The 13,570-nt window shown below is 38.2% G+C and overlaps 1 protein-coding gene across 1 annotated transcript in view; it reads right to left on the bottom strand.

Moving 5' to 3' along the window:
* Positions 1-10,095, bottom strand: part of LOC306879045 (zinc finger protein 609-like) — a 51,226-nt gene extending 41,131 nt beyond the window's left edge. The window contains exons 1-2 of the mRNA XM_079431729.1: positions 9,720-10,095; positions 3,168-4,036 (exon numbers count right to left, since the gene is read on the bottom strand). Of these exons, the coding sequence (XP_079287855.1) occupies positions 3,168-3,911 (744 nt within the window). The 5' untranslated portion in view covers positions 3,912-4,036; positions 9,720-10,095. The remainder of the gene's footprint in view (positions 1-3,167; positions 4,037-9,719) is intronic.
* Positions 10,096-13,570: the final 3,475 nt, after the last annotated feature.

Here is a 13,570-nt window from a genome sequence, read left to right as displayed (position 1 = left end):
CTGATTTGCACGTTAAATTTGGGCTTTATCTTGGGGAGGAATGGGGCGCAATAATCGTTTTATCTCGATTATTGGATTTTCATAATCGTTGGAAGCTGAAATCGAAACTGTATTCCGATTAATTGCACATCCCTAGTGATGAGCATTGAAGCCAATCACAGTCATAGCTGTTGAGCGTGTGAACACTATGGCCAGTCAACTGTGTTTAAGAAGCTGCTCAACAGCGCTCAAACCTTAGCGGGAAATGGACATTTTTAAAATTGCAGTACTGACTGGTACCGAAGACAGTACTTTTGACAACACTGTGAATAAAAGCCTAATTAAATATGTGCATAGTATAAAGCAAATATATCTCTTCAGGTGACTTGGATTATACCATTTGATTCATATGGAGTTTTGCTTACATGGAATTTCAAATGGAGGAACAAAAACCTCTCAGGTTTCATTAAAAATATCTTCATTTATATTTTGAAGATGAATGCAAGTCTTATGGGACTGTAATGACATGAGGATGAGTAAATGATGAAAACCCTTTAAATTCTCTTTTTTTAACCCTTTAAACGTTTTTTTAACAAAACAGTATTTATTTAAATAATATTTTACAATAAAACAAAGATAACTAGCAGCTTATTGGCATTGGCCAGAGCGTTTCTTTTGAAAGTGTGGTTCATCTAAAATTTAGAACCAACAATTAATGGCTCATTCTTTGGAATTTAGACATTTCAACTGTTATAGTATCACTTAATATGGTGGTCTTGTGTCCCAATTAATACTTTATATTTAAGTAGTGCAAGCATGTGAACTGTGCAGCAGCCCTGATTACTTCAGCAGTCTTCTTTCGCCTCAGTGGAACTGTGGGAGCGCTGACAAACTCCTTAGTGTGTAGGAAGTTAAAGACTTCATCCACTTACAATGCAACCTCCCCTCCCCCTCTTTCATTTAGCCAGGTCATTTGCTCCCCCTTCTTCTTCCTCTGGCCCTCGAGTGGCCTTTTTTTCTCAGCAGATCAGAGCAGAGCACCTTCCAACCTCTCGCAAAGCTACAAGCAGACTTCACCGCTGGCATTTAACACATGATCTCTCCCCACCTCCGTTTGGAAACACTGCGGCAACTTGAGGCATTCAACAGTTTTCTCTCATTTATTCATTCCTTCCCTCATTTATCGGTCTCTGTTTGTTTATCCCCCTCTGTTCTGCCCTCTAGCTTTCTCTCTGCTCACATTGAGAGGTGAAATGAGGCATGCTGGAAATTTGCTGGCTGACAATGGAGGACAGCTGCTCTCACTGCTCAAGCCTTTCATGAGCTGAATTAGCAGTGCGAGCTCGCCGCGCTCCCTTCCCCCACCCTTGCTGCTGGCTTTAACACCCATCCAGACATACTTGCAGTCGCCATGTACAAAGCTGAGGGATAAGCACCACGAAATGGCTTTGTTTCTCATATCTGCCATTGCTTTAATGGCTGATGTTTTGCCACCTTGTATTCTTTAATCAATTACCTTTTGCGTTCTGCATCATGAGCCAAAAGAGAACTCAACATTTTAAATGCTATCAAAAAACAACAAATTGAACACGTTTTTGATCACCCAACTCTAATCACAGACAAATCGCTTTTGATTATGAATGCGATATTGCCTAGCTTGTCAGTGAACTACGGCTCTGTGTAGTAAATGCCGCTCCATCTGAAAGCAGGTGATGGAGATTTACTACTAATCTCGAAAACCGGCTTTACTGACTAGATGCGCAGGATAATCGAATTCGATTAATTGCACAGCCCTACAAGATATTGAATTTTGAACGTCTTTCCTTAAAAGTGGCCTACAGAAACTTAAATTATATGAAATACCCATGTAACTTCAACTGTCACAACATAAAACGTTAAATGGTGTTCTAGATATCAGATGAAGAATACTACCAATTTATTATACAAATCATTTCATACTTAGAGTTTTAAATATTGTAATTAATTAATATCCACTTGACCCGAGGGAAAATAGTCATGTGATTTCAAACAATCACCAGGAAGATCTCTTTTATACTGACTTGCTTCCAAGAAGACTATGCACTATGGAAATCAGGGGAAAGTACAGGATTTGGCTTTGATTTACAGCATTTGGGTCATCCATACATTTACCCTTTAGCGATCTGAAATGATAGTTTTACAGACCTAATCTACCACAGATTTATCTTTTCACGGAATCTCATCACAAAGACAAAACCCCTTAGGGAGTGACCTTAAAATAGGCTTTAAAACCATTTCCAAAAGTCATAGGGTAGGCTCTTTACTGTGACTGGAATTTCAATGTTGGCCAATCTACGTAACAAAGCACAACAGTTGCAAACATAATCCTGAAATGAATATGACAATCGGCAGCTGTTCTTTAAGTCGAACAGTACTTGCAGAAAGTCACATCATTAAGTTTCATACGGATAAAAGGCCAATGTAAAAGTGACAAACAAACACTGGCATCACTGAAACTGGATTTGAAGCTTTAATTGGAATTTCATTCCCAATTTGAATGATCCCCAGAAGCACAGAAGCTGTTCTGTTCTGATTAAAAGCTTGTATACAAGCAGTTAAATGACCTTCTTCCAGCCCTTCCCCCACTGCAAGTTTAGGCCAGTGGGGTTTGGAGGGTCTGAACTCTTTCCCTACCCCCTCAACCACATCTTTGGCTCCTGGGATTAAGCGACATGGACAGTCAAACCAGGCCTAAACTTCCCTCTATTCATAGATCAGAACGACAGGAAGAAAAAGAAAACCAAGCCAACAATTCTGTAATGTAATAGTGTTAGCATTATACTGTTAACATTGCTTAAATGCTGCTTTTTAAAAAAAAAAAAAAAAAAAAAAAAAAATTTAAATGCCAGAGCCACAACCTAGTGGTTAAATAACTATGATGCCTAATTGAACAATGCCATTTTGAATCTGGCTCATAACATTTATGACCCATTTCCAACCTTCTCTTTACTATCTGATCCATAAAAGTGGCAAAATGTCAATCAAAAAGCACATGCAATGCAAAGAAAACACTACCGCAGAGGAAACAACTTACTTTCATTCAGGCGACTAGGTCGTTAATATTGACTCACATTATCAATACTTCAATAACACAATTTCCATTAGCTGCTAAACGGTACAAATATACAAGCGGGCCCTTCCGCACTTACCTTTTCATTTTTCACCTTCTTCAAAGCTCTGCTTTCCCCGTCAAGCTCCTCTGGCTCCGATTTAATAGCTAACGGAGAGACAATTCCAACAGTTTCCAGAGCGTTATTCCCAAGCTGCTCTGTCACAGCCATGTCTGCATTTTGTGTATTGTCAAAGGGCGTGTTGCGTGTGCTTCCAAACGCCTGAGCGTTTGCTACTATCTCCTTCTCAATTGCCACGACTGCAACTGGTCCGCTTTCGCTTTTTTCTTTCTTGTTTTTCCCGCTCGATACTTCCTTCTCCTTTTTGCTGTTGGGCGCACCGCGTGAGGCCTTGGCGCCCTTCTCGATGCCTTTGCCAGGAGCGGAGTTGCCGCCTCCTGAACTACCTGTCGCACCAGTAACCTCCCCTTGGGTCCGTCCCTGATGGTCCTTTTTGGCTCCATCTGCAGCTGGAGACTTGCTGCTATTGTCTTTAGAATTTTTGTTGCGTTTCGATTTCGATTTGCTCTCTTTGCCCTGAGGGGCGCTCACCGGGCTCACAAACTTGATATTGTCTGGCAGAGCCGCTACTGCACTAGGTGGAGCTGCCATTCCCCCTCCGTCCTTGGTGCCAGACATCTCGAGTTTGTCCTTCTCTAGGTCAGCGTCAAGGTCGATAATCAGATTTCCAACCCCGATATCCCACTCATCACCGCTGTCGTAAGTGTCCACCGCATTCGAGTCCACACCTTTCCCGCCTGCAGTGCCACCACTTAGGGACATTTTAGTGCCAGCGGCCCAGGTTTGTCACAGTAACGTCTGATTCCTCAGACTGCCAGGGTGCGGGGAGAAGGAGAACAGTAGCCTCAACGCATTGATGTCAACTTCCCAGTCACCCACATTTTGCCCTAGAGGAGAGACATACAAAAGGGATTATCTGACTTGAAATTGTAGTCTGAAAATGAAATGGTAAGCGATGAATATGCAGCACTACACATGGACTTGACGCACCACACAAGAGCAAATATAAAATGTGAGTAATAACATTGACCTTATTTAAATAGTAGGGGTGTAACGATACACGTATTCGTACTGAACCGTTCGGTACGAGGCTTTTGGTTCGGTACGCATTACAAACCGAACGATTCGTTGGACTAATTTTATATTACAGCATATTATCCTATTAGATTAGTGTGTTCTTTCACTGCATGATTCAGTCTATTAAAATGCATTTAGAATGAAGACAAAATTCAAGATATGGGGGCAGATAATTTAAATATTTGCATAATTTCATATAGTTAATCAATATCACAGAAGAGTGTTTTTTTCTCTCCAAAAATAAACATGATTACAAATTATTTCAGTTCAATAAGCAAGAAGTTAATTAAGAGACTTACATTTTAGACACCATATTGCCTGTTTTTTCTCAATTTCGACAACAAAAATAAATTCAAACACAGCCACAGCACTGTTTTGTGTTTCTGAGCAACATGACAGTGTTTCGTTCCTGAATGAATCCACCGTTTAAATCATTTGGTTCAATGACTCATTTATTAACAATGACTTGCTGCCACCTACTGGCGGTTTTAATTTCACATTTAAAGTATCTTTTAATTTTTTTATTCATTTCAAACATCAGTTGTCAACGTTTGGTTTAAAATATCAAAACATTATTTATGCATTTGTAACTGCAGGTTAAAGCATTACATGTCCCTCTGAGCTGAATTAAATAGTGTGTAAAAGCATCTAAATGCCATTCAGATGCAACTTCTGTGTTTCCTCTGCATTGCAAAAATTAATTTTGTCAATACTGACTTAATTTGCTTGATAACTGCCCAAATGTCTTATTGACTGATTAAATGTAAAACACTGACTCAAAAGGTGATGCACACTTTTAGAAAATATGGCCATAAAAGGTAAAAATTTATTTAAGCTTATTGGAAAAGATTAATCTGCTACATGACATCAGCTACATCAACTGGAATACTTCAAACTTTGTAAGTGCATGTACAGTAAAATAAATTGCACCCCACACTTCAACTTATGTAAATAACTTGTGTTGCTGTGGTATTTGGTGAAGAAACATTTGCAAAAAGTTTCTAAACAACACTTGTGGTAGAAACAATACTCAAATATTTATGCTGGCTCATATTACTATTTATTCAGATACAAATGTGCAGAGCCCTGTCAGTAAAAGTACATAAAGTTGAAAATGCAAGCTTTGCAAACTTAAAAATAGATAATTTGGTGATTATGAAGATGTTGAATTTTTAACACACACACACACACACACACGTCACACACACACACAAACATTTTTCACTCATTAGTACAGTGATAGCCTATATTGGGACTGATATATTGGCCAGGGGTGCATTTCCCAAAAGCATCGTTTGCTAAAGGTCGTTAGGTACAATGAACTCTATTGGTAACATCGGAACATGCAACAATAGTTGCATTTAGGAAACACATCCCTGGACAATTATTCTTTATTTTGCCATTTTAACATTTCCAATTAGAATTTGCATTTACAAAATTATGACTACAGATAATAAACATTGATAATTGGTTTTAATTTTTTCATTTCATAGGCATTGCATTGTATTGGCCAGTGGCAAACCTGCTCTCTAGATATCAGCATTGGCCATTGCAAACCCTATTACCACTTGACCACTACTTTAGTCGTTAAACGTCTATATCTTGCAAACAAAAGCCCAATGTTACACTCTGAACAGCGAGCAAGGTTTGGATAACAATTTTAACATTTTTTGCAAAGCCATTTGCTTCTAAAAAGAACACTGATGCATTTTGACCTATATTTTGTGCCAAAGTATTGGTTAAGAGCATGTGTCTGCTGCCATTGGGCTTCATTCAAAGCCTGATGTCTGTAAACTAATTAAGGCAGCCATTCTTTTTCACAGGTCATCTCTGCTTAGCGAGGGTACAGCCAAATAAGCTCACACAAGTCAAAGGAGCATGCACTTTGACCTCTGACAGTGTAAATAATTAACACTCAAGTCTGCAGAATTTGTCCTGCAGTTTTAAGGGGCTCGGGACTGCAAACAAGGGCTGGAAAGCAACGACCACAGTGTTCTAATAAAAATGAAACCACAGCCTCACACTAAATCTGATTAACTCATGTTAGTCTATCCATGTTTGAAATGCTTCACCAAGCTTAACTGCAGATCAGTTCAGCGAGCAGAGGGCTTTGTTCAATAAGCTGGAGCTTGTATCAGCCTTTCATTTAGTTTCATATAGGTTTCCGCAAGTCTCTGATCATCACAAAAGCCAAAGAGTGGCATTGAATGTGAGTGATATCGCTCCAGACACTGAAATTCCCCAATCAAGCATCTCCTATGAACTGACTGTGCTTCTAGCTTCAATGCCTAATGTGTATCTCGAAATACATGCTTACAGTAAGGTTTCATTTATATTAAGAAAACTAGCTTCCATATCATGCTAAATTTTAAAATCCTCTTGAATTTTTTTACTCTAGATTGAAACTCCTGATGGAGATGATGATTGTGCTGCCATTTAATTAAGGATTTGGTTTCTACTGCAACAGAGCCATTGGATTCTCTGTAACTACGCCTTGTAAATGACAATAGCTCACCAAGAACAAGACACAAAACCTTGTATTGATTGTAGGCCCCTTCATTGATGAGCAATCATCTGACAACCATGCACGCTCTACATAATCCCAGATGGTCATTCTTTCACAGTGGGCAGATCTAAAGACTGCAGATGTTCTGCTGGAACAGTCAAAGGGGTCAAAGTCAGTTTGTAACATCTGTAGCTAACCTGTGCACCATGGTTTCATGTGAAAAGCCTGTTTGATCCCTTTAAAAGTCCAGGAGATGTACAGCTTATTCAATACACTTTTAAACCTGGCATCACAGAATGAGTGTTTTGGGATCACAAATCTCAATTTGTTGCCTTTTTGAAAATATGTGATGCATATTGATATTTGTTTTTCTGTTGTAAAATTATATAAAATAGTAAACAGGGGAACTTATTTTGAACAAACAGTCATTATTGTCAAGTATCTAAATTGACTGTACATTCAAAAATTAAAATACAGTACAGATCTGTGTAAAAAGGCATGCTTTACACAGTTTTACACTAAATTTATACAAGGAAGAATGAGATATAATAATTTATATTTGTGCGCCAATGTAACAATGCAATAATAGCAATATTTCACTAAAACATTTTTAAGCCATACAGAGATTTTGTAAGCATTTCTGAAAGATAACCCTAATAAAATCCTGAATTAGTGTTTAGAACAGATTTATTATAAACGTTCATTGGAACAGATTCTAGAAAGAATCAAGTTCCGCTAACATACGATATTAAAACACAAAAGTCTTTAGGAAGCTTAATGCCAAAAGTACATTAAAATCAATTTTCACAATGTTGGCTACATTTATATGGCTGATAAAATATAAAATAGAATTAGAATTATCATCCCTATTGATGTCACAAAAAACAGAGAGAATAACATTCATCTGCATTAGAAAGATAACTTAAAGGCACAATCTAATGCATAACAGACCACTTGTAACGGCAATAAAGACTGAATGCTGAACTGAATGATGTGCATAGCTTGAGTGGTGACAACACTAAATTCATAATGAGTGTATGGATCTTTCTAAGCATTCACAAACATTACTGAGCTACAGCAATATATCTCTCTTCCAGCTGTACGCTCCCATCGGTTCAGACTTATTGATTGCTCTGGACTATCTTATCACAGGATCAGAGCACTACGGTATATGGACTAAAAAACATTTTTTTAAAAACCCACAGCTGTCTAGACCAAAGCTGAGCAAAGCTTTTTTGGTGTAAAGTATAGACAGTAAACAGCTAGCCCTGGCCTGCAGACAAATCTGAACTCTACAGACGCTAAACAGCTAAAAAGAGAGAGAGAAAAAACTTGTCTGAGACACAGGTAATAGATTCGGCCTCCGGCTGACTGCTAACTCATCTCCACACAAGTACTCTACAACATTATTACTGATAAAAGCAAATCATACTGAAAGTAGATGATATGAAAGTTCACACATTTGCCTGTGTTTGGTGTCAAGAAACCCTTACAAAAATACCGCAATGTTTTTTGGACATGGTGTCATGGAATGAAGTTCCTTTGAGTACCATAGTATTACTATCTAATAACACTGTTGCACAATAATATCAGAGTACTGCAAAGTAAATATAATCAACCTATATCAATGTGCTACACTGCATTAACAATCTGTCACCAAAGGAGGAAACTAAACAAAATATTATATATGAAAGTCAAGTTCAGACTCATTAAATGATTTCTGAAACATCTTCAATATATGTCAGCATGTGTCTACACCAACGCTTCATTACACTTCTTTCTAAGATCAAATGAACTCTGGGTTTTCATCTCAAAGCTGATTATTTTCCATATGCTATATATGATGATTTTTCTGCTTGCCATCACTTGATGCCATTTGATATCTGTGCTGATTCTTTAAACAGATACAATAGGGCAAATGCATTTCAGTTCCATTCACACACACTCAATAGTGTATAATAGTTGCACTAGGGACCATGGGACTGAATAAACCTAGATCTTATTAATATACCAATGTATTCACATGGCCATTTTTGTAAAATATCCAATTCCCAACAATGTATGGTGACATTGAAAAACTTTACCTTAAATATAAATAAAGTTAGGTTTTGAGATAGTATCCATTCACAAGTAGCTCACGCAAGCAGTTTAAAGGTGATGAGCAGGAAAGCTAGTGTTTCTGACAAGGATAAGTGTAAGGCAGTAAAGATTAGCCACAGAGCTTATAAAGCAAACACATTTGGCCTCTACTCAATCAACACAGTGATAAAACTAGCAGAATTATGGCTCCATACAATTATTCTGAACCAGTGGGAAAATCAAGCGAGCAGATAAGTTATAAATATGGTATCAAATGTTAATACCACAGTACTTTGACATACATTATTTATATTTCAAGTACTTTAAAGTATTCTCCACGTCTAAAAGCCATGACATAACCATGGTAGCATGTCTAAAAAGCCATGGTAATACCATGGTACCTTTTGTTAGTATATGTGGGCTGCTCTGAAGACGTGTGGCTGCTGAAGGTTGTATTATACGAGTTCTGTTTGAAAGCTGTGATTCACTATGAATCTGCTGATACTCACACATCCTTTGACATTCATAACAGACTCGAGCTGTTCCACAGAGAACTGCAACTCCAGCATAAACAAACCAGTGCTGTTTTAAACATAACCAGTGTATTTCCTCACTCCGCGAGTGATCACTTGTGTAATGGAGTAAACTGGGACGCGTTGTTCGATACGCGCGGTTCAAACGCATTGGTCCGCGTTGCTCTTAAGGAAATGACTCGCTAAGATGGTCAAAGCATGTGAGAGCCATGACAACCGAGCTAAGCTAATGGGCTAAAGCACCTCCAGTCTCCATCTGCACCAATAAAACACCACCCCCTACCCACACACACACACACACACACACACACACACACACACACACACACACACACACACACACAAAAGAAATGCATTAATCCCAGCGCCACTTACCCCACACGCGAACCCCTATCCAGAGAATACTTATGTACATTCCATAGAGAAAGGTGGGAATGCCTCTGGATTTGCGCACGGAATTCCAAAAATGATCCCAAAGCAGTGCACTTTCCAACACATCCAGCAACTAGAGAAAGGGAAGGCCAGCAGCCATCACACTCCTAAAGATCCCGTTCAGAAATGGAAACACTGCCTTGAAACTGGCATTGCAGGATCTAAACCTCAACGCGTTCTTCAAATACGTCTTTCTTGAACTCCAGGACGATAAATCCAACATCTCGGCACATCCATTTTCACGTATATTCATTCATTTTTCCCTTGAGTTGAGTCCTAGATCCCTCGCTCCTTTCAGTAAGGGAGATACAATGTAACTAAAGGGCAGGAGGAGGAAGCGCCATGAAATCCAGGAGAATGATCCGCATGGATTGAACCCTCCGCGCGCAGTGCGTTCTAAAACGCGGAAACTGGATCGCTCGTTCCATTAAACCACTGCCAGGCACTCTGTCTGAAACTTCCCACGTGTTTGAATGTGGCCAAAGCGTTTAAAACGCATTCAGAAACGTGCTGTCTTTTCTGCCTCAACCTAGTTTCCTCTAGAAGAGATCTTTAAAAGAAATTTAAGTATCTTAAATTTGGTAAACCGAATTCATTTGCTTTTGCAATTCATTTACAATTAATTAGTCTTTCAGTGACTGAATTACCACCAGTGCCTTAGTTATAATTGTGTATATAGTCTTGTAATGAATGACATAAACATACTTCAGAGTTGTAATCGTGTAACTCTTCATCATATTCCATAAATCAATTATGAGCAGTCCAGGTCTGTTAATCTGATAATAGATAAAAATAAATAATAACAGTTGTCATCGCCTATTCTAAAATTACATTTTAATAATTGTAAAACAGCGTGTCTTTTAGGGTCCGTTTAAGAAATTAATTACTCTGCTTAATTATGGGTAATAAAAAGGACAAGTTTGAGCAGACAGTGCTGTTTTTCATCATAATATATGATCAAATCAGTGTTATTTTAGTATTGAGATACTGCAGTTATTATTATTATTTCTATAGTTGATATTCAGTTTTAGTAATTTTAGTACATCAAGTTAACTAAATTCAAAATATGCCTGGGCAACTGAATGAAATAAAATAAGTTTATTAAATGTAATTTATTTATTTAGTTAGTTTTAGTTCACAATCTACCCTGGCTGACTTTTGAACATAAACACCTGAAAACATTTATTTAAGCTCTATTGTCAGACTCTTGTTACCAAAGATTCACTGAAAATATTCCCCTCCATTGTAGCTCTAAAACCTCATTTGCACGTGTGCAATTATGTATATGTATTATAGGAAATTAGCATTCTGCTACATATCCTTTTTACGAGATGGGAAGAAATTGTACAAATTTGAGCTGATATGAGGGTGAAATAGTTATGCCTGAATTTACATTTTGGATGAACAGTCCCTTTAAAAGAGGAGAAGTTAAATTACCAAACACATTAGTACAGTAACATTGCTGGTAAAGTGATGTTTTTGCTTTCAGTTGGTACACGATGACTGACAGCATTGCTTTTGACATGATTGAGAGGAATGAGCATTTTTAAAGACACAAAGGGCATACACTTGGCACTTAATGACTCATTTTGCTATTGTGCAGTAGACAGACAAAACCCATGCATATCAGTTTACGTGTTAAATATAGCAAAGCTACATTCCATGCATCTTTCAAAGATTTCTTAATAATGTAAAAATGCTATTTGTTGATGTGCAGGTAGGCTATTACTCGTTCACTATTTCCACAGCTCAGAACACTGGAAAGCTCCTCTAAACAATGCTAGTTTCCAGTTGGCTGATAACAGACCAGCAGCTCCAGGTTTCATCATAAACTTTTTCACTCCATTTCTGGGTGCCTGGGTGGCAGCGTTGTGTCTGTAGCCACAGGTATGCTCATTTGCACTTTCTTTTATTCGGGGTTAACAGAGTGAGGCCTGTCAAACAGTGGTAAGAGAAGGAAATGCCTGCAAGGAAAGTGCTGACTGAGAACAGGAAGACCTGCTGCTGACATTCCTTCTACAACCTAAGCCTCTTTTAAAATGCCCTCTCATTCAAATGCAAAAACATAAGCTTTTCATAAGATAATTAGCTCCTTCACACTTGAATCATGCTTTTAATAGCTCATACTGTTTGTTTAAACAAATGCAGGGAATTTGTTTCAATACTCCATAATACCGTAGTTTTATTGATTAACATTTTTCATTTATAAATCCCACGCATCGGCCGTGCATCGAAGCCCACCCAAGATCACGTCGCCGACAACGGCTATGTGAATCTGAATTTTGGAAGCTCTTCAGTACTCCTCAGAAAATGTCTTTTGTACTTTGGCACAAAGGAGTGCCCAGCACCCCATAGGTGGTTGAGGTGACCGAGTTTGATTAGCTACTCTCTGGCTTTAGGCAAGGGAGGGTTTTCAAAAGGTTTAATCTTAAACTCAAACAGTATTTGTATTTTGGACAATTAATTGCAAAAGAAGCAAAGTGACAGACATGCTATAAAAGGTTGGCTCTTATGAAAACCTTTCAAGTAAGGTCACATTTCAGCTCAAAAATAAAAGAAAATATATTCTGCATTAGTAAAACGTGTATTTTCATGACAATCAAGTGCATTTCCTCTCTCAATCATTAGTAGACTACTGTGAAATATAAAATATAATAAATAAATCTGCATTTCAATCTATCATAGTAATGCCATTGTGTTTTTGATACCTTAGGGTACCATGCAAAAACAACAGTATGTTTTTTAATATCATAAAGGGGAGTATGTACATGAACAACAACAAAGGGCCTAATACAGAACTTTTTGGTACTCCATACTTTATTTACATGATTTTCTGTGGAAGGTGGATAGATTTTTCATCATTATATTACATTAATAATGATAATTTTACCGCATTGCAGGACGCACAATTTGGTGGGAATTGACTTATTTTAATTCATATTTGTGAGATTTACCAAGAAAGATTCACACATAATATATGAACCAAAATAAAAACAAAGCAATCCCAGAAAAGTCTATATAATTCAACAGACTGCTGGTCCTAGCTGATCATTTATCATGCTGATGTATTTACCTGTGTTGAAATACGAAGAAAGACCGATGACCTGCATGCTCAATACACGGTAGGCTTCTTTAATGCAGTTCCCATCCTGCAATCTACCGTTAATGGAGCCAGTCATTTGCTCTTTCTGGTGCAGAGATGCTTGTGTCACAAAGAGGCCACTCAATCACTTTGAGAGCAGCAGGCCCAAAACCTGAGAGGCTCTGGCTTTGACAGCCATTGTGGTCCAAATAACAAGCGCAGCTCCAATATGAGCTCTCCAGCACAATTGCCTCTTTAGTAAGCAGAAAATTCCATGCTCAGCCAACCGGTTCAGGTTCAGACCGTCGGCTTTATGAGCTGGAAATCCAATTGAGATTAAAAGGGAGCTGGTTAATTATACAGCAGTATTATACGCAAAATAACCCAAAAGACTAAATTATAAAAAATAAATTCTATTTTAAAATGCTTTCCAACTGAAATGTATTAAAGAACCAATACACAAGTAGTCTTCAGCCTTTTATTGCAGAAAAAGCAATAACATTTAAATCAGGGAATGATTGTGCATTTGCCGTGCTACTGATGTCACCATTAGTCCCACACGTCCCGTATGTGACATGGTGATTCCCGCTGTAGCATGACACAGCCAACGTGAGGCTTCCACAGGGACTCTCTGTTCCTCGTCTCTTGACCGCCGTGGCTTTGTTCAGGTCACGCTGGCTGCATTAAACACTTCTTGGCACTTTGGTGGCTC

The sequence above is a fragment of the Barbus barbus genome (genome assembly GCF_936440315.1).
Source record: "Barbus barbus genome assembly, chromosome: 2".
In the NCBI taxonomy this organism is placed as follows: Eukaryota; Metazoa; Chordata; class Actinopteri; order Cypriniformes; family Cyprinidae; genus Barbus; species Barbus barbus.
This window is presented reverse-complemented; position numbering and strand designations above follow the sequence as displayed.